Below are 20,356 nucleotides of genomic sequence, written 5' to 3'. Positions count from 1 at the left end.
ATGGCTGCAAAAAACTTAAAAAAACTCCTAAAGTCTATGAAAACAACGCATTTATATCAAGAGTTATCAGTTATGAAATTTATACGCAACGGTAAAAGAGCTAGATCAGAAAAGAAAACATTAATAAAACCTAAAATGGAAAAAAAAACCGGCCACAAAGAACCACACGCCTAAGTCTCGAGCAGAACTTGCCGGCACATTCCTTTGAAACAATACGTTAAACCAGCAAATTGAATCAATTTCAAATAAACTTGCTCAAGCCTAAAATACTTCAATCTAAGTAAAACTTAAACTAGTTTCACGCACTTTCAGCATTGAAAAATCAGAAACCATGTATCCGAAAAAAAGCAAATATTATTTGCAAAAAAAATTCTAGCAGAAAAACTCAAAAAAATTTTATTTTAAGGGAAACTTTTGGCGCCTATAAAAACAAGAAAACATAAATTTTAATTCATCTGAAAAAAAATTTAAAAAAAGTATCAAAAAGTCTGCCATAAAAATAAAAAATAAATTACCCGGCATGTAAGCCGACAAAAAACGGGGTCGAAATCAATAAAGCCGATAAAAAAATCAACTTACATCTAAAATCTTTTTCAGCTGTAAAACAATTATCACTTTTGAAACCAGCTTTTGAATTACAGCATTTAGACGTGCATCTTGAGTAGAAACAAAGAAAAGAGGGATTTATTTGGAAATGACCAAATTTTGGTCATCCTGTGGACAAAGTTGTTTACGGCAAAAAACCTAGTACCCGATTGTAATGACAGATGAAAAGAAGTCAATGAACGCAAGTAAACAGAAAACAGAGAGGCGAAGCTGCGCTTTGCAAACACTTGTGAGAATACGACCATATATCAGCTGTATCAATTAAATAAGAAAAAATAGAAATAAGCCTAATTAGCAAAAAAGAAATAAGCGAATTAGCAAAAACTCAGCTACGTGTAGGATTCAAATCTGCGACATAGTGCACACAAAATATTTTGAGTCTCACGCTTCATCCACTCAACCATGCAAGCTAAACAACAGACGAGCACTAGTTACGAAAAGCAGCTACATATGCTAATAACTTGCCAATGCAATTTAGCAAAAAAGGCACCAAATAGAAATAGACTCAATTTTGCGTGTAATAAGTTGGAATATAGCAAAATGAAGGCATTCACACTACTTTTGCATGAAACAAACTGCAAACCATAAAGCCACATTAAGTATAAATTAAGTATTTCAAAAAATTGCGAGATATATTGTGTTAGAAAATCTCTGAATTCAAGTTTTCATTCCTGCTGTTTTTCAAAACAAATCACTTTTTTTTGGTTCATTTGATGAATTAAAAATCCATCGACTGTGTTAACTTAATACTATTCGAATGTCAACGCACATGCTATGTAAAAGCTGTAAGAGTGCCCTAAAAGTGGCAGCAATATTTGAGACTTAGGTTGAAAAAAAGAAGGTTCGTACTAATACATTAGCTTCGCAAGTGTAAAGGAAGACTGACTTTCAATTTTCCAAGAAAAAATAGTTGCCCTTCAGCTCTTGAAATTCTAGAGCAATTTCTGATTGACACTTTTCAGATAAAATTAACCCGATTTGAGAAAAACTGAATCAATAAATAAAATTTTCAAGTTGCAGGGGAATCTCTCAACAAAAGGAACGAATTGAAGTTGAAAAGAAATCAAAACCCAAACCACTAAAAGGTAAATTTGAGCCTGAACAATTGTCCAGACTTTTCCTACCAAAAAAATCATCACGACCTATAAAAGAGTCTGAGCTACGTTCATCGTTTCTAAATAAATCAATTTATACAACAAAACACGTGGGTCAAAGTATCCAAGGGTAGCTTTTTTGCTATTAAATTAAAAAAGATGTGCAAAGTAGAACATGAAAATCAAATTCTTACACAGAGGCGAAGTTGCAATACGCATACACAAGCAAAAATATGACCGATAACGCTACTGGGAAAAACTGAATACGTAAAAATTTGAGTCTACAAAATTTCATAAGTGATGCACGCCAATTGAGAGTCTACAAAATTGCTAAGTGACGCAAGCCAATTAAGACGCATTAGCAGTCAATTTGAAAAAAGAAATTTACCAAGTAACATGACTAAACTTATAGAGCGGACGCATTTAAACTAGTTTACGAAAAAGCTCATTAAAAACATCCGACCCTGCCCAGGTTCGAACCCTCTTATTTTGCTGCTGGTCTCCTTTCCTACATCTACGCTACAGATCTATGAAGCCTTGAAGCTAAAAAGCTATTTGTAAAATAATAGTCTGTGTTAATATCTTTAGAATTGGCTGTACTTAATAGCTGGATCACAATGAACACATTTTGTCGCAACAATTGCATCGCAACAATATTTGCGACTTAGGTTGGAAAATGAGTTCATAATATAACACAAGCCATGCTTGTGTAAACACTCAACCTTTGGACATGAAAATAAACCGGAAATCAATTAAAAAACTATGAAACTATCCTCACGAAACAATTGATCATAAAAACCTTCTGTTCCATAGAGCTTTTTGGCTTCAGATTCGTTTACATGAAAAGACACAGATACAAATAATTATTACGGAGGCAAACACTGGTAGCGAGCACACGGCAAAAAGCAGCTCTAGAGTTCTAAAAAGGACAAAAAGAAAGAGTAAAAGTAAGCCTTGAATTAGAAAAATTCGGCGAGTCTCGGAAACGAACCTAGACCTACTGCAACCTAGAAATTATGAGAATCATGCACTAACCACTCAGCCACGGACGCTTAGTCCATCACAAACACTAGCCTAAATAAAGCCGAGAACACATGTTATGAAATTTCCTAGGCTACAGATCGTGATTATCGCAAAAAGGCACAGAAGTGAACACTTTTAATGAATACTTTTATTAGCGAGTTAGGTTAGAAAAAAAAAGACGGTTCGTACTAAAACACTAACTGCTCGCAACATTTCATAAACCTTTGCATTTGCAGAAAAAAATTAATTAATAATCCTTCTTTTTAGTGTTTAAGCATTAGCGAAAAGAAAATCAAGAAATAGCAGTTTACGTCTTGTATAAATTTTGTCTTGCTAACAAAAAAGACGAAATGTATGCTTTTTGACTTTTGCACATGCAGTATAAGCATCATATGAAACACGTGTGCAGTAAGTTTCCATATTTGAAAAATTAGTTCAAAATTTGAAACAATAGTGCAAAATTTGAAATACTGGTGCAATCACGCAACACGAATATAAAAAAAAATTACGAATATTTCATTAAAATAAATGTTTTGTTCGTGATTTACACATGTGTATCATACCAGATGTGAAAGTGCAAAATCTTACTATACATCTTGAAATTTGTTCTTTTTTTGACACCGCTTGTTTTTTCAAAATTTCAGATGGAAGCGAGCCCTGAAAAAATTAGCCAGAACCTTCAACATTATTCAAAAAGGCCAATTTTTTGACATTTGTCTAAGACGCGAAACCTATTCTCATAAGCACAGCTTGCCAATTGAAGACGTAATGCGTTCGACCAACCTGGCGTATTTGTTAGCAACTAGAGCGTAAATCTGCTGTTGCGAGGTCACTCCTTGCATGCTAGTGATGCTGGGACTGATTAGCTGTCTCTGTTTCAATTCTCTCTCAAACTGTCCAACAGTACAGTTTAGCTGTCTCAGAAGCACATCACTCACTCTGTTGAGTACCACATCACCTATCGTAAACAAGAAATCGTAAGAAAACAGCATACATTTTTTGGAAAACATGAAGAGCACGGATCAAGCGGCAGAAATATCGCGTTCTCGAGGTTTGACATATCGAGGTTTGGGTAAAATTCGGTTCAAAATTACTTTCCGCAATCTCCAATATTTTGAGTCGCAGACAAATTTTACAGAAACGTACTGAAAATACAGTTTTGACCAAAACTTTCCAAAAGCGGTGCTATCACCTCAAAACTGAGTGAATTGGCGCCATAGGTTCCTTCAGAAGTTTTTAAAGCTGGCTATCCAAAAATGGATGTGGTAAAATGATGGTTCCTGAGTGGGTGGCTCCTTCCCTCCCTCCCCGTGCATACCTGTAACAGAATGCAGAGCCGACATAATTATCTCCTCTCGCACTCCGAGTGCTGTTTTTTCCATATCGCGCGAACAAATAGCTGTTCCCTTTAAGCCGCAAGCTAGGCCAAGGTACAAGGCGGTTTCCCTCGACAAAAAGGGATAATCTTTCGTCAGAGCACAGATATTGTCCTCAACGTAGCTGACAAGTGAATCCAACCGTCTGTGTCTGAAAATAATAAACTATTGACAGCTATATCTCAATACGCTTTTAAAAATTCACAGATCTGTTTAAACAAAATAAGGTTACAAAGAGGCGAAGCTGCACTTCACGAATCAGCAAAAAAAGGGTCAAAAATGAAAAGGTAAAACTTAATCTTTAATGTACCGGACTCGAAAGCCCGACCTCGAGATTCAACGTCACACATCCCAGCATCTGCGCCATTGCCGCTTCACAATAGTTAAACACTAGGGGCCCAGCAAAAGCTGGAGGTACCAGTTTGATAATATTTTTAATAATGTACTGCTGCAAAAGATATTTTCCCAAAACAAAAAACTCAAAAAAGGACGTTTGTCTAACATTGCGTTTCTACAACAATTAGGGCGTAGCCACTAAGAAGATAAACCTCATAGCGCATGTTCCTTTGATTGTACACTTAGTCTTAGATTTAGCAGTAAAATTTTGGAGAAAATTCAAAAAGCTTCCAAAAAGGACAAAACTTAAAAAATTACATTTTCTCAGGCGATAAATTGCATAATTAAAAAATTGACAGGACACCACTTGTGCAGAGAAGATTCATAAAACAAGTTTTTTCAAACAAACCCTTAGCCTCAAAATTGGAAGTGCATTTTCTGAGAACAGTCATAAAGTTTCCGAAAAACGTTCAAAATTTCCAAATTGGACGATTTCTATGACCAAAACTTTTTTAACAAAAACTTGGCATAGCCGTTTAAGCAATGAAGTTAACACTGGTTTTTGCGGTTGAACCCTTAACCTAAGATTGTGGCAAGGTAGATTTTGAGAAAATGAAGAAGATTTCAAAAAATGGTCAACATTTCAAACATAGGCAACTCAGTTTGAACAGAGTAATTAACGCAAGGAAACAGAAAAAAAACTGACTGTTTTTTGAAAAACTTCAACGTAGTTCAAAGAACAAAATGGCCTTAATTACCATAATAAGACACTGCATTGCCCTTGTGTAAAAAAAGGAAAAACAAAATATATAAATGAGAAGAGCATAGCAAGCGATTATTCTTGTTTTATTTGGCAGGTGATTTAAAACCGGCTTTGACCGGGTCAACCAAAGAGTGACGTATCAACAATACCAACTGTAACTAACTCATCATTATGTTCTTCCCACAATAAGTCCATTTGCACTTCCAGCGTCCTCAGGTCACTAATTGCAGGACCCTCATTGACAAAGGTCAGAATCAGTTTGCTTATGTCTGCAGAAACTTCTGCACTTCCTTGAAGGCAATTCATAGCCGGAAATTTTGGCTTAGTTGCAAAAACTGAAGAGCTCCTCTGACCATTGATTTTCCGCAACGCGACCAGCCATTTGTTACTTATATTTGAAACTGAGTTGTTAGCTACGACATCTTTTTGTACTTTGACCAGAAATGCAGGTCGTATTGTACGCAAGAGAAAAAGACATCTAGTAAAAAATGGAGCACATAGTTCCTTATAAGATACTTGGGGGTTCTCCTGGTGCAATTTGATCACGGCTACTCGGAATGCAGTCAATTTTTTCGCAATTTCTTTCAGTCTGAAGTTTGACAGAGGTTTTTCTTCTCTCAGCACACCTACAAATCATTTTTAATCAATTCCGAAGCAAAGCTTCAAAATCATTGATAACTTAACTTTTAAATATATAAGTTTACTGGTTTTTAATAACGCTTGCTATTCGCAAGCATAATAATGCCATCAAGAATGGTGATATAAATCATTAACGCCAAACTTTTACCACTGATGAGCGTGATTTTCCCAACTTAGCAATTTTGTTAACTAGTAGAATTCAAATTCTTCTCCATCAGTCAAAAAAAGTCCTGACCTGGCAAGAGTCCTTCATGTTTCAATATCAGTGTCAGAAGAATCAATGACAGCTCCTCAAGAGCATGTCCCGATTCCAACTTGATACAGTTCATCTGTCTTTTGCAGTCCTCCCAGAACCTGTCGAGGAACAACGAGACTCTTGTCTCACATTCATCAGCATGCTTCTGGTCTTTCATTCGGTCACTTCTTAGCATAATTTCAACAAATCTGTCTACATTTTGCTCAACTTTTTCGCATACGTTTTGGGCGAAACCTAGCACCGATACAACATCTGGTTGTCTCTTTTTCAGTCCCTTAAGGCTACTTGCTAGCTCTTGCTTTCTCCATCTGAGTCCGAAGTGAGCCAGTCGTAACGCCCACTCCGCGTTCTCCGATTTGGTATCATCGTTAACTGATGGGTGAGAGTTGTTCAAGGTACTTGAGTATCCTATTAAGAAGTTAGTCAACTGCTCAAGGTCGATAAATGGAGACAATTGATCTGATTTAACATGCGAAAACTGACTCCTCGCTTTGTCAGTCAGCTTTCCTCGAATATGAGGTTGTAGCATCTTCAGAACTTTCTCGGGCACTTCTTTTTCACTGTGACTCTGAGCAGATTCAGATTGTGTTTGTGATTCCATGAAGTCTCTAAAAAGATCCCGCTCGCTCTCCGAGAGCCATCTCGTTTCATAGACAATCTTTCCAATCACTACCCACTTATTATTTTCACCAGCCATTACATTATGGTTGTGTAGATCGCTGTCTGCTATTCTTGGAAGCTCACTCAGCGGCAAAAGAGAGAGAGCATCTTTCTGACCATCGAATATGTCCAAGCACTCAGACAATTCACTGTACTCCAAGCCGCTGCAATTAGATCCATGACTAGATGAGAGCTTATGGTTCAATTTAGCCAACACTTCAGCTAAGCCTTGAACAAATGACATGAACTCATTCGAAAGGGTCATTCCACTAGGACGCAGGACTGTCGTGATAGTCAGAAGAACTTCTCGCAGTAAAATCAGGTTCGGCTCTTTTTGCAAATCTTTCGCCAAGTTGCCTTCAATTGCATCTTCATCGCTCTTGCATTTCTCAAAGCAAGCTTTCAGAGTATTATAACTACTTGCAATTAGTTCATTTGCCAAGTGCATAATCAGTGACCAGCATATCATTTTTAAATTTTCACTGTGCATTTTTGTTTTTCGCTCTACAGAAAAGCTGTGCTCCAGCAGCATGTGAAACAAAAGACGAACAAAACTGCTCAGTAATTGGAGACTTTTGTCACAAGCCACTCCGTTTCTCATGTCTACAAGGAGACTCATCAGACGGACGATGTGAGGATCCAACAGCACCAATGTCTCTTTCACTATCTTCTCGGACCACTTTAGCCCGCTCCCACTCCTGTCATACAACTCATCTAGTTCTGATTCCAGCTCAGTTTCAAGAATTATGTCGACACCTGTGGTTTTCGTCTCTGTTACAGTTCTCTTCCTCAACATCTCATGCAATGACGTCACTGTCTGTCTCACATCCGATTCCAGTTCTCCATTTGCAAGCAGACTTCCCATCAGCAGATCTACTAAGAACTCTGCGTTACTGATATCTTTTTTGTGTCCTAACAGCATTTGCAGCAAAAGTTCGCTTCTCTCGTGTGACGAAGGCAGAAGAAGCGGCCAACATTCTTGCAAGCATTTTTGAGCAGCTTCTTGAATACTTTCAATCACGTCTGGCGACCAAGAAAAATGGCATATCATGTCTTTAACTTTCTCTACCTGCTTGCAGAAGTCCGATGTCTTAACTTGACTTTCTTTTTTGCTTCTCAAAGTTACGGAAAGTTGCAAGGAGAGCACATTGATCAGAGCTACCGTCACAGTTTCCTCTGTCTCATTCGGAACCAAGTCTTCATTGCTTCCGCTGGTACTATGGTACAAACTCCTCAGAACACACTCAATCAGTTCTATAGTCTCCGCATCTACTTGAATCACAAAAGGTTCTCTTAAACTCAGTGCTTCACTTTCTGTCACAAATTCTACTATCAGCTGGTCTAGAAACAGATGAACTCCCGAAAGAGTTCCTCTTTCGTCGCCTTTGCTCGTCATGATGCTCCTAACGTTGGTAGGTTTCGCAGAGTGTGATTTGTTTCCTACTTGTCTACCGGAATACGACGAAATACTACCCCACAGTAAGCATTCATGGTCCTCTGTCACAACCGCACAGCTGTTCGGAGAAATATGGATCGATTCAACATTTACATGAGCCAGACATTCAACTGGTTTAGGCTGGGAATTAGACGACCCCTGCAGACTCAGCACTGAATTCTGCTCGCTCCACGAAAACAGTTTTCCTGCCTTCGAGATGAAAAAAGAAACTCCGGGACCTGCGTGGACTGATTTAACTTCGTGGTCAGATTGGATGAATCTCTTTTGGATAAAGTCGTTGTCTGAAAACAGAACATATTTCTTTCATCATTACATAATGCGAATTAGTCAGTAAGACTGTTTCCGGAAAATCATTGAACAAAACTCTATATTTTCAAACAATTATGTCTCTCTCAGGGATTCGAAAACCAAGCGACTCAAAGACTCGCCTCTTTGGTAGTATATTCGAAATTCGTTTTCGACCGACCCTGAAACTTTTCGTAAGGCGCCTTTGGCACTAAAATATACTGATTTTGAGAGGGTGCGCGCACCGAAAAATTGCGACTTGTCATAACTTTAGAAAAAAAACTTTAACCTGCTTCTACAAAAATTTGCCCACGGCGCAGAAAATTTTTCAGAAATAGGGTTTCAAAGGTGTTTTAGAGTGCTAAGAACATCAATTTGGTCTACAAAAAATGGGACAACTTTTTTTTGAAAATCCACCCCCTTCCAGAAAACCTTAGATCCGCCCCTGCTAATACTACTCGTAAAAAAAGAGCGGCAAACTTAGAGGGATGATGGCTTAACCATGATTTCCCAAATGGAACGGATAATTTTTGAAAATCTAACATTATTACTTTATCGTGCAACAACGTAAGGTACTGACCCTGTTCAAAAATTGACACCACAGTTCCACTGGAGAGATGTATCAAGGCGTGATCCCACACAGACACACCCACTACTCCCTCTCCTGTCTTCAAACCTAAGCTGATGTGCTCCAGAGGGGGTCTCTGCAGTCTGCCAGGACCCCAATCAACTCTTCCAGAAAACAAATCCCACTGTAACACCTAAACAACCACTCATTTTTTTTGATAAATTTAATAACAAATCCAACATACAGTTGGAAAAGTGTCAACAAACAGTGGAAGACCGAAAAAGAAAAGATTCCTGTTTGAAAATTGCCAACCTTTGAATTTCGGAGAAAAATTATATCACGTTAAAGCTCTTTCAGTTTCAAGTCTTCTTATGATTGAAACGTTCTTGCATATAACTCACCCATCAGAGAAAACTGGATCAACCATTTCACGTTTCTTTGTACGAATTCCCTTAAAATGTAGGGCGTAAATTGCCTCCCTTTTACCAACCGAACTTGAATTAAATTTAATAAATAAAGCTAACTGACAGTTGGAAAAGAGTAATGAACGCAAGAAAACTGCAAAAAAAAAATCTTTTTTTTATTATAAATTATCAACTTTTGAATTTCCAAGAAAAAAATAGATGGCCTTTTTTGAAATTGTAGAACAATTTACGATGGACACTTTTTTGCTGAAATTAACCCAATCTGAGAAAACTGGATGGATCAATAGGTAAAACTTTTATTTCGCTGGGAAATCTGATAACTAATTTCCATTTTTGAAATTAGAAGTCGATCACGTTTTTCGCGACCTTTACAATTTTGCGGTTCGACAAAGGAGTTTGCCTTCCTTTTAACAAAAGAAATGCATTGAACTTAAAAAGAAATCACCAGTCAAACCGCGAAAAATCAAAATTGAGCGTGAACATTTTTTAAGACTTTTGCTGAAAAAAAATCAGCAAGACCTATATAAGAGTACTCATTACGTTCATTACTCTTAATAAAGCAGCTCATAATACACAGAGTTGGAAAAAAGTCAATGAACACAAAAAAAAACAAAAGAATTGACTTTTAGGGAAAATTTTCCGAATTTCAAACAAACATGTGGCAAAATACAACAAAAATATAGCAGCTTTTTGATAAAATCAACCGAATACGAGAAAACTGTTTTATTAGGAAAAGTAATTATTCCGCTGAAAAATCTAAAAATTCAATAACACTTTCGAAACTAGAAATGGTTCACGTTTTTTCGCGCCATTTCAATATTCGTATTTGGAAAATGCGATTTAAGTAAATTTCAGCAGATGAATTTCAAATGAACTCAGAAAAGCATATATACCTAATTGCATTCATAAATATACCTAAATAAATAGTCATTAGAGAATTTTATGACTTTTTCCTGAAAAAAATCACCAAGACCTACATAAGGGTCTTCACTACGTTCATTACTCTTGAACAGGCAAAAAATTAACAAGACCTATATAAGGGAAAATCACTTCGCTCTTTTAGACTCGAACAGCATGTCAACTTCAAAATTCTGAATTCTGATTAGTTGAAAATAACACTATCGACCCAGATAAGTAGAGAACAATCTCCCCGTCAACTGAGTGAGGGGAATTTGTTCACATGATTGTTCTTTTAAATGCACTGACCTCGCCTCTGTCTGTGCATGCGACCACTTTACCACACCCAACAGAGAAGCTCTGCACTGCGCCGTGGCCTTGTGGTGTTTCCTGCTCTCTTTCACTGTACAACACAAAACTTGCCTCGATGCAATGCTGCTGCTGTTGCACAACTCTATTTCCGCGCATTTCATTTGCCTCACTTCTGAAAACAAAAAATATCAAATCTTCAAAAAAGATTTTTTACGCAGAATAATAACACGTGTACAGTTTCGATCACTATTTTCCATTAAAAAACTGTTCCTTTAACGGCACATGGCAATAGCTTGTTTTGAAAGAATAATAATGGGCAAAAAGCTGCTAAAAACTCACAAGGGAGATGCCAGATAGGCAATGTAGAGAGTGCCAGTGACGTCATCTTGCACCACAATGACCTCCACTTCACTCATCGCATTCGCCCCCACCGTCCTCACTTTTGCACTCCCCTCACACTCACTCCAACATCCACCCTCCAACAGTGTGGGTAAGTTGCTTGTCTGCTGAACAAGAAAAGAGGTGAGTATTTAAACACAGAGTCGGTGCAGAGCTTCGCACCACTTGTGATACAACACAAATATATTTAAAAAAATGTAAGTCGAAAAAGAAAAATATTGAAAAACAAGGAGAACCAAAATTTTTGCATGTCTCGCTGAAAGACAACAAGGGGCCCAGCTGCAGCTGGAAGTACCTGTTGGATAATTTTTGAATGTGTTATACTGTTGCGGGATAAGATTGGTAATTTCAAAAATTCGACTTTGCCCAAAACCTTAGTTGCTTCTGAGATAAGTTTGTAAATTTTGACAATTCCCGAGCACATTTCATTTTACTTACAAGAAATCAATGAACCAACGGTTCTGCAGGAAAAAATTTCGCGTTAAGCCCTTCTTCGCAGATTTGATAGCGTAGTTTTCGAGAAAGGTCAAATAATTTCAAAAAATGGAAAAAACAAAAAATTGACTTTTCCGAGGGTCATAACTTTTGTATTGAAAGAACTGGGCGTAGCCGCGCATGCAAGGGAGCTTCCCACAACCCGTTCTATACATTGCACCCAAAATCTGAGATTTAGAAGGAGTTTCTGAGAATATTCAAAAAGTTTAAAAAACGGTTGAAAAATCAAAAGTTAGACTTTTCAGACGGCAATAATTTCTTGAGTAAAACTTTTTGTTAAAGTATACTAATGCACGGTGGCTTCCCAATACCCTTTATCTCATTGAACCCACAATATTAGATTTGGGAGAGTAGTTTTCGAGAAAAGCCAAAATTAAAAAAAAAACGGTCACAAGATCATATTTTATAATTTACCGAAGGCCAAAACTTTTGGAGTTAAAAAATTTGGGCGTAGAAGCATAAGCAAATGAACTTCCCAGGGCCCGTTCTGAGAATTGAAGCCAAAATTTCAGGTATGACAGTGTAGTTTCCGAGAATATTCAAAGTTTAAAAAAAACTGTCAAAAAATCAAAAATTTGACATTTCAGAGCGGGATAACTTCTTGTGTAAAACTTATGTTATAGTCCACTAAACTAGAGAAGCTTCCAATACCTTTTATTTCATTGAACTAACAATATCAGATTTGAGAGAATAGTTTTCGAGAAAAGTCGAAAGATCCACAAAACAGTCAAAAAGATCCACAAAATATGCAAAAAAATTGGCCGTGGCCACTTATGCAGGTTTTCAAAAAAATTTTGTCCATTGAAACCAAAACTCAAATTTGAGAGAAGTAGTTTTCGAGAAAACGAAAAAAAAAATCAAAAATATGGGTCAAATGTTCCCCCACAGATTTTTCAAAAGCTGTACACAGTGGAAGTTAAGTAAGAAGAGACTAGAAGACTTTTCACGCCCACATGGGAGTAAACGGTCGTTCCATGGACACTTATTTTTTGAAAATCGAAATTTTTTGCAAAAAGTGAAAACCTTGTTTTTGGGCCTTTATCTCATTGCTTCTCCTTATTTTTGAAAACCTCGTTACGAATTGTTTATGGGCTCAAAACAATTGGGGGTTTGGTTTAAAGTAATTACACTTGCGAAGGCATGTGTCTTATAATCGAGAACTAGACTTTTCTCCGTAAACAACGTTTCTTACAAGAAATTTCTCTTGCTTTAATATTGAACTTTAACAATTTCCAGATTCCTTCCCATATTTTTGATTAAAGCAAAACCCTTTTACATCACCTGAACACGCTGTCTCACTATTTAGGACCGGCAAGCAGCTTTAACCTTAAACCGCAAATTTTTCCAGAAGTTCAGAATACACAATAGTTAATGGTAGAACGAGCGTTCTTCAGCATTTGTTTTTTTTATGCGGACTGCATTAGAAATTGATACCAGAAAACTGGAATCGTATAAATTGCTTCTAATTTTAAACGCTAATCACCTGTTTTGTAAGAGCGAATGGCGAGTTCCTCCGACGCCAGAAGAGAGATCCGTCTTGCATGAGGAAGAATGAGTAACTTTTAGTCTCACAGCATCTAGACACTCTCTCGCCACTTTGCAGGAAGTCCCTTACGTCTGAAGTTTCCTCGCAGGAGCCACTGCTCAACACTTCGTAATCGAAACTATAAATACCAAATACGGCGTGTCAAAAAAACTCCTCGTCATAGACCCACACAGAGTATTAAATTTACCAAAAAAGCATGGCTAGCACTTAACTTGAAGTAGCCAAAATTAATACTCTCAATGTAAAAAAATTTGAGGACTTTCCTGAAAAAAAAAACAGATATAATTAGGTGAAAATTCACTTTGTCATTTTAGATACCTTAGATCATTTGCGGGATTGTGATGACCAGATGCAGTTGTTGCGTTTTTTGGCAGTGAATAATTGGCAGATATATCCAGATGACACGCTATGTATGAAGCGGCTTCATTTAATGGAACTAGCTGGTTTCTGCTGGATAGGTCATTACTGTTTTCATTGACAGGCAGAGAGAAATTGCAAAGGAACATTTCGCTCACAGTCATATCTTCAACTCCATAAATCTGAACAGCAAAAAAACTGAATACTTTTTATTCAAACTGGCCAACATAACTAACATAGCCAACACAGTCGGAAACGTGTAAAAGAACAGAGAAACCGCAAAAACGTAGATTGAACATTTTTGGACAGTTTTGAGGATTCCAAAATCGAAAAAATTATATCACGTTGAAGCACTTTGAATTTCAAATACTGTTTCTGATTGGGCCTTTTTTCGTGTTAAAGAAAATTGAATCAATATGTATTTTTTTTATTCCGCTGGGAATTCAGAAAATTAAACTCCATTTTTGAAAATATAAGTTATTCATAATATTTGTCACCTTTTCAGTTTTGGTGTTTGATATGGAGTTTACCTTCCTTTTAACAAAGGAAATGAACTGAACTTAAAAAGAAATCATAGTCTAACCGCGAAAAAACAACCTTTCCGGAAAAAAAAACAAATGAAAAAAACCATAAGTGAAATCACCTCGTCCTTTTACACTTAAAAACTGTCATAGCAATAACGCTTCCAATCGAGCTGTCAGTAAGATAATTTAGTTAATCGCGGTTAATATCAGTCAAATTAGAATTCATAAGTTTTGTCATTTCTTTAGAATCTCTGTTAAGGCAGTGGATTAGAATACAACACCGATATTCTCGAATGAAAGCTTAACTAAATTCCATTATTTGGTGCCTAGTTTTCACCTTGCGTTACAATGGAGTTCATTTTTTTAATGTAAATTACATAGTGTTCAAAATTCTTTTATCGATAATTGAATGACATGTCGCTTACAAACTCCTCTGACTGGTCCAAACTGCCATGTGACTTCGGATTCTGTAGGCTGAGAGAATTCGAGAACCTCTTGAGCTGTTTTGCAAGTGGCGCAGCTTTAAGACTTCTGGTCGTCGTGTGCTCGTTCAGACCTTTAAAAAAACTTACTGATTACACAGGCATTTTTGATTTCAAAGGCATGAAAACTATTAAAAATTACTTTTGAAGGTTGAGCTGTATTAATCATTTTCTGCGGAATGTTTTCGATCATTATTCAACGAAATGAAGTACCATCATTTTCTTCTAAACTCCTTTTTGGTTTTTCTTATTGTATCTCTTACTTTCTCTTTGAGCACTTTCCGATCCCTGGCATTGATCTCCCTCGCCAGTTGCACTCCCAACTGGACTAGTGTGCTGTGTATGCACTTGACTTCTAATGATGTTCTCATTTGACCTCTCTTCTCTCTCCTCTCGTTGACTCCACAGTTGCAGTAAGAACTTAATCACTCTCAGAGTGTCTGCTAGTGATCCCAACTGCAGACCAAGTTCCATCCTCACAGCAACACACAGGCATCTGTCACTGAGAGGAACCTTCAGTCCACTCCCACACCCACTTGCAGTTCCATTCACAGCATCACTTTTCCTGCGTCACAATCAAACATATATAATCTATTCGTTCAGACCTTTGGATGTGAACCAAAAATCGGAAAGAAAACAATAAATTCCAGTATATCTTAAAAATATGTCATGAAAATTTACATAAAACCTCAAATTATGTAACAAAAGCTTTCAGGTTTTACAAAAAGGCCAACTTTTCAGATCAACTCAGGAGTGCAGTCCACTGTTCTCCAATTACAAGCCTCGTTTGGTACGATATCCCGGATCCTATACTTTTACTCCATATCAATTCATTCTGTTTTAATCCCGGTACATATAAAATTTATTTCATATTAGTTGCTAACCACACCATTATACGTTTCATACACTAATTCAACCAGATAAACAATTTTTTATTCACCTGATACAATTAGTAACATAATACTCGAATTACTGTGGTCATGTCCATATTTCAATTTCGCATACTCTAAGGTGCATAAAATAAAATAAAACTCGAGGCTAACCCTTGTAGACAAGATTCGAGAAACTGAATTGAGCGATGGGCAATCTCAATAAGCGGTCCATTCACTGGTTCTTGAACCTTGTGCCGACCAAACAAAGAAGCCACCGGGATACTCTCGAATGCTTCCAGACAGTCATGGAGCAGACTACCACACATGTGATGATCTTCGACATGGTTGGACCTCCAGCACCTTTTGAGAAAATTGAAGGCAAAACTCAATGCGCTTTTACCAAGGGCGACATTAAATGGATTATGCGCCTCCAAACTCGACTCTGTATTGACGTTTGCCGCGGACGCATTGCCGATTTTCCTCTGTTTTCCCAGTTCTTGAGAGATCTGAGACCTTCTTCTGCAGCTTGCGGCAGGTATACTTCTGATACAGCTGCTATTTGACTCCTTGCTTCGCAATGTCGAATAGTAAGCAGCCACATGGCTTGTGAGTTTTCGTAGACGTTTTGAAAGAAGTGTATGGTGAGCCGAGGACAAAGCTTGACTTTGGTTCAGCCTTATATCTTTTGCGCAACTTTGAATACTTTCCGGGGAAACACCTAAACGAAAAACAGTCCGTTGCTGTAGAAATACCGCAGATGATTCCCACCATGTTAATTTGCAACACATTTGCTGATACAACGCAAGCATAGAATTGCAAGCTAGCGAATAGAAAATAGGACGGAAAAAACAAAATCTAAAAAAGCATTTTTGGGAAAAAAAACCAGTTTAATAACCAAGAAACACAACAAACAGCATTAAATATGTCATTATTTTTTTAACAAGTCGCCACTAAGCCAACAATGGGTTCAACGAGTCAAAAACAGCCGCTATTTGAGCCGAAAACAAAAAAATGCCATAAGCAATTGTTGGCATAAAATTTGTGAGCCATTCATTAAGTTTCAAGACTGGTTTTTAAACTTAATACTGGTCCGGACTATTACTTTTACATTTTATAGGAATACACCAAAAACATTTGCATCAACTACGAAAATTCGGCAATGAGGTTACTAAGCCGACAAAGCATAAGAAGACAAACAAAAGTCCATTTCAATTTATAGCCAAGTGGGAAGCAGTCTAGGAGTTTCCTTAGAAAAGTAACTTGAACTTCAACTTCACATGTAAGATAAGCTGTTGACAAGAAAAAAATCTAGTTCCCGATAACAAGACCCTTACAAGACAGGGTGACTCTCCAATTTATCAAATCTTGCTCTTTCTTGAAGCTAAGAGGCGAAACAGAGCTTTGCACACAGCGGCGATACAAACCAATCATAAAAAAGCACAAGTCGTTGAGGTCCCAGCTAAAGCTGCCGGTACGTATTTGATATTTTTTGAATCTGTTCTACTGATGCGGGACGAAACGCGTAATTTCAAAAATTGGATTTGCCCAAAACATTAGATGTTTCGCAACTAAAGTAAGTCAGAATGAAATTTTTTTTAGATTTTGGAATTTTCCCCAAGACATAACCTTTGCGCAACCGCTTCTTTCGATTGAAATTTTCATCGGGATTTGATAGGGTAGTTTTTTTTAAAGAAAATCCAAAAAGTTTCTAGAAAACGGTCGAAGTTCAAAAACTTGACTTAACGAAATCCTTAATTTTTTTTGGATGAAAAAAGGGCTGCCGAGGCTGATAAAAATGAGAAGATTCGCAAAACCGGGTTTCTCGATTGAACACTTAAACTGAGAATTGGAACGGTAATCTTCGAGTATAGTAAAAAAAACTTCAAACCGTCCATTTTTCAAAACTTTCACTCGTTTCAAGGCCATAACTTTTGTAAAATAAATTGGGCGTAGCAAAATAAAAAGGTAAGCTTCCAACAATCTGTTGTGTCGAGTAAAATATGATATCAGATTTGGCTGGATAGTTATTGAGAAAAACCAAAAAAAGTCAACAAATCAGTAAGTTGACAATCCCGAGAATCGTAGTTTTTTATTTTTAAAAAAAATGGAGGTAGCTGCTTGTGCAGAAGAAATTCACGCAACCTGTATTTTCGATTGAGCCCAAAAACCTAGGTTTGGTAGAGTAGTTCTCGAAAACAGTCAAAAAATTTCAAAAACTGTCAAAAATCAAAACTTTGATTTTTCCGAGGGCTATAATTTTTTGTGTCAAAAAATTTGGTCGTAGAAGCGTATGCAAAAGAACTTCCAACGACCCGATTCTCTGATAAACCCATACTCACATATATGGGAGGGTATTTATCAGTAAAATTCATAAAATTTTAAAAACGCTAAAAAAAGGTCTTTTTCGAGGAAAATAACTTTTTGTGTGAAAAAAGGTGAGTAACCGCTAATGCAGGTAGCTTCTTACTACTCGTTAACTCCTTTGATCACTCAATCTCAGGTTTGAGAGGTTAATTTTCGGAAAAAAAATCGAAAAACGGTTAAAGAAAATCAAACAGTTGACTATTCCGAGGGCCAGCAATTTACGTGTAAAAAAGTTTGGACGTAGCCGGTTATGGAGGGGCACTTTTCAAAACTGTTCTACTAATTGAAACCAATATCTGTTTCGGTATGCTAGTTGAGAAAACGAAAAAGTCAACATCGGTCAAAATTTCAGACTTTTTGAAGGCTGTAGAGATAAAGAGGGAAAGGATAAAGAGACCAGGGAATTATGCAGGCACACAAGATTGTAGGCTGTCTTTCTATGGATACCCTTGTTTGAAAATCGGCAGTGTTGTTGAGAAAAATTTTTGCAAAAATATTTAAAATTTTTCAAAGCGTCTGAAAAAAAACCAGATTCAATAAACTTTCATAATACCTAGGAAAACACGCCAAGCACGACAATTGAAATTCAAATTTTGCAACTGAACAAAACTTACGAAGCCGAACCACCAGTTGAGCCGAAAAAAAAAAGATTTTGTAAGAGAACTTTTAAAAGTATCAAATAACGCCAAAATATGTCAAAAACCAATAAATAATAAGCCAAAAACGGTTTCCTCGAATGCAGCTTTTAAGCAAAACTAAAAAAACGAGAACAACAAAAGCAGGGATAGTAAATTTTCAAATTACAGAAATAAATTGAAAAAGACTTTAAAACTCTATGAAAACTGTTTGAAGGGCAAAAAAACAGATGTGACAACTAAGCCGACAAAATAAATCCGCCGAACATGATCAGTCAAACAAAAACATTTAAAAAGAGCATTTTCAATTTGAAACATTTGAAACTTGCGATCCAATACAAACTAAAAACAAACATTATTTTTTAAAAATGTTTGATTTTGAAAAAAACTAGGTGAACGAAACTTTTCTTAAATCTCGATAAAACAGCTACACGCCCAGCTAAAGCTGATGACAAGCGTTTAATATTGAATGAGTTTGCTATATTGATGCGGCACGATTTCAAAAATTGGACTGCCTAAAACATTAATTGTTTCTCTACTAAAAAAAATTGAGAATAGTAAAAAAAATTTGAGATAATCAATTTTCCCGAGGAGATAAAATTTCTCTTACAGAAAATTAAGGTAACAATGTTTCTGATGGATCAATTATTGCAACTCATTCTTTCAATGGAACTTTTCATCTCAGATTTAATTGTGTAAATTTTAAATTTCAAAAAAGTTTCTATAAAACTGTCGAAAGTTCTTAAATAACTTTGAAAAACTTTCCAAAATCCAGAAAGATTTTCTGCAAAAAGCAGGTTAGGGCCACTTAATCAGAAAAGATTTTCAAGGCCGGGTTTCTCGATTGAACACAACCTGAGAATTGGCCCGGTAGTTTTCGCGTAAAGTCAATTAGTTTCCAAAAAACTGTCAAAGTTTCACAACTTTGACTAGTTTGAAGGCCATATTTCTTTAAAACAAACTGGGCATAGCTAATTTGAAAGAAAGGCTTTTAACAACCTGTTCTTTCGATTAAACCTATATTGTTAGTTACTGTCCTATGAGAACAGTAAGAAAAACGGTCAACAAATCAAAAACTTGACGATTCCGAGAAACAGCATCTTGTGTAAAGAAATTATACATAAACGTTATTCAGAAGGGATTTACTCAATCTGTAATTTCATTTGAACACAAAATCTCATATTAGGGAGGGTAGTTTTTGAAAAAGTAAAAACCTTCAAAATTTATCCTTTTCGAAGGGCAAAATTTTTGGAGTCAAAAAATTTCTGCGTAGTCGCATAAGCGAACAATTTTAAATTTCCCGAAACCGATTCTAAAAATTGTACCCAAAATCTCAGGTAAATCAGGGTATTTTTCGAGAATATTCAAAAAGTTCAAGAAAACGGTCAAAAAACCAAAAATTTGACTTTTCAGAGGGCAATAACTTCTTGTGTAAAATTTTTTGTTAGTAGCGCTAATGAAGAGGAACTTCCCACTGCCCGTTATCTTATTGAACCCCAATGTCAGATTTGGGAGAGTAGTTTTCCAGAAACGTCAAAAATCCACAAAACGGTCAAAAGCCAAAAAGTTGACTACTGACTACTGCGAGGGCCATAATTTTAGTGCAAAAAAAACTGGTCGTAGCCAATTATGCAGTGGAGGTTTTCAAAATAGTTCTATCCGTTGAAACCAATAACTCATACTTGAGAGAGGTAGTTTTCGAGTTTCAAATATTCCCCCACACTTTTTCGAAGGCTGTAGTCAGAAGGGTCAAGTGAAAAAGACTCTAGAAGAGTATGCAGGCACACAGTGGAATAAACGGGTTTTCAATTGATATTACTTTTTTGAAAGTTTCCTAGAAGAACTAAAACTTTTGCAAACAGAGAAAAAAATTCCAAAACTATAAAAATGGAATTTCAAGAACGAAAAATAGGCCGAAATAATTTTGGCCGGGGAAATTTTTTATTGCAAAAAAAACAAAGGAAATATGAAGTCAACATAAGCAAA

The 20,356-nt window shown here is 36.5% G+C and overlaps 1 protein-coding gene across 1 annotated transcript in view; it reads right to left on the bottom strand.

Annotated features, from left to right (window-relative positions):
• LOC134851003 (E3 ubiquitin-protein ligase HERC2-like) overlaps positions 1-20,356 on the bottom strand; it is a 71,622-nt gene that overhangs the window by 46,418 nt on the left and 4,848 nt on the right. The window contains exons 4-15 of the mRNA XM_063866873.1: positions 15,543-16,089; positions 14,763-15,064; positions 14,443-14,573; positions 13,455-13,675; positions 13,074-13,254; positions 11,036-11,202; positions 10,694-10,868; positions 9,075-9,255; positions 6,073-8,490; positions 5,362-5,824; positions 4,042-4,250; positions 3,507-3,681 (exon numbers count right to left, since the gene is read on the bottom strand). Of these exons, the coding sequence (XP_063722943.1) occupies positions 3,507-3,681; positions 4,042-4,250; positions 5,362-5,824; positions 6,073-8,490; positions 9,075-9,255; positions 10,694-10,868; positions 11,036-11,202; positions 13,074-13,254; positions 13,455-13,675; positions 14,443-14,573; positions 14,763-15,064; positions 15,543-16,089 (5,170 nt within the window). The remainder of the gene's footprint in view (positions 1-3,506; positions 3,682-4,041; positions 4,251-5,361; positions 5,825-6,072; positions 8,491-9,074; positions 9,256-10,693; positions 10,869-11,035; positions 11,203-13,073; positions 13,255-13,454; positions 13,676-14,442; positions 14,574-14,762; positions 15,065-15,542; positions 16,090-20,356) is intronic.

This window comes from Symsagittifera roscoffensis, chromosome 7 (genome assembly GCF_963678635.1).
Source record: "Symsagittifera roscoffensis chromosome 7, txSymRosc1.1, whole genome shotgun sequence".
Classification (NCBI taxonomy): Eukaryota; Metazoa; Xenacoelomorpha; order Acoela; family Convolutidae; genus Symsagittifera; species Symsagittifera roscoffensis.
Note: the sequence above shows the minus strand (reverse complement) of the source record. Positions and strands in the feature narration are given on the sequence as shown.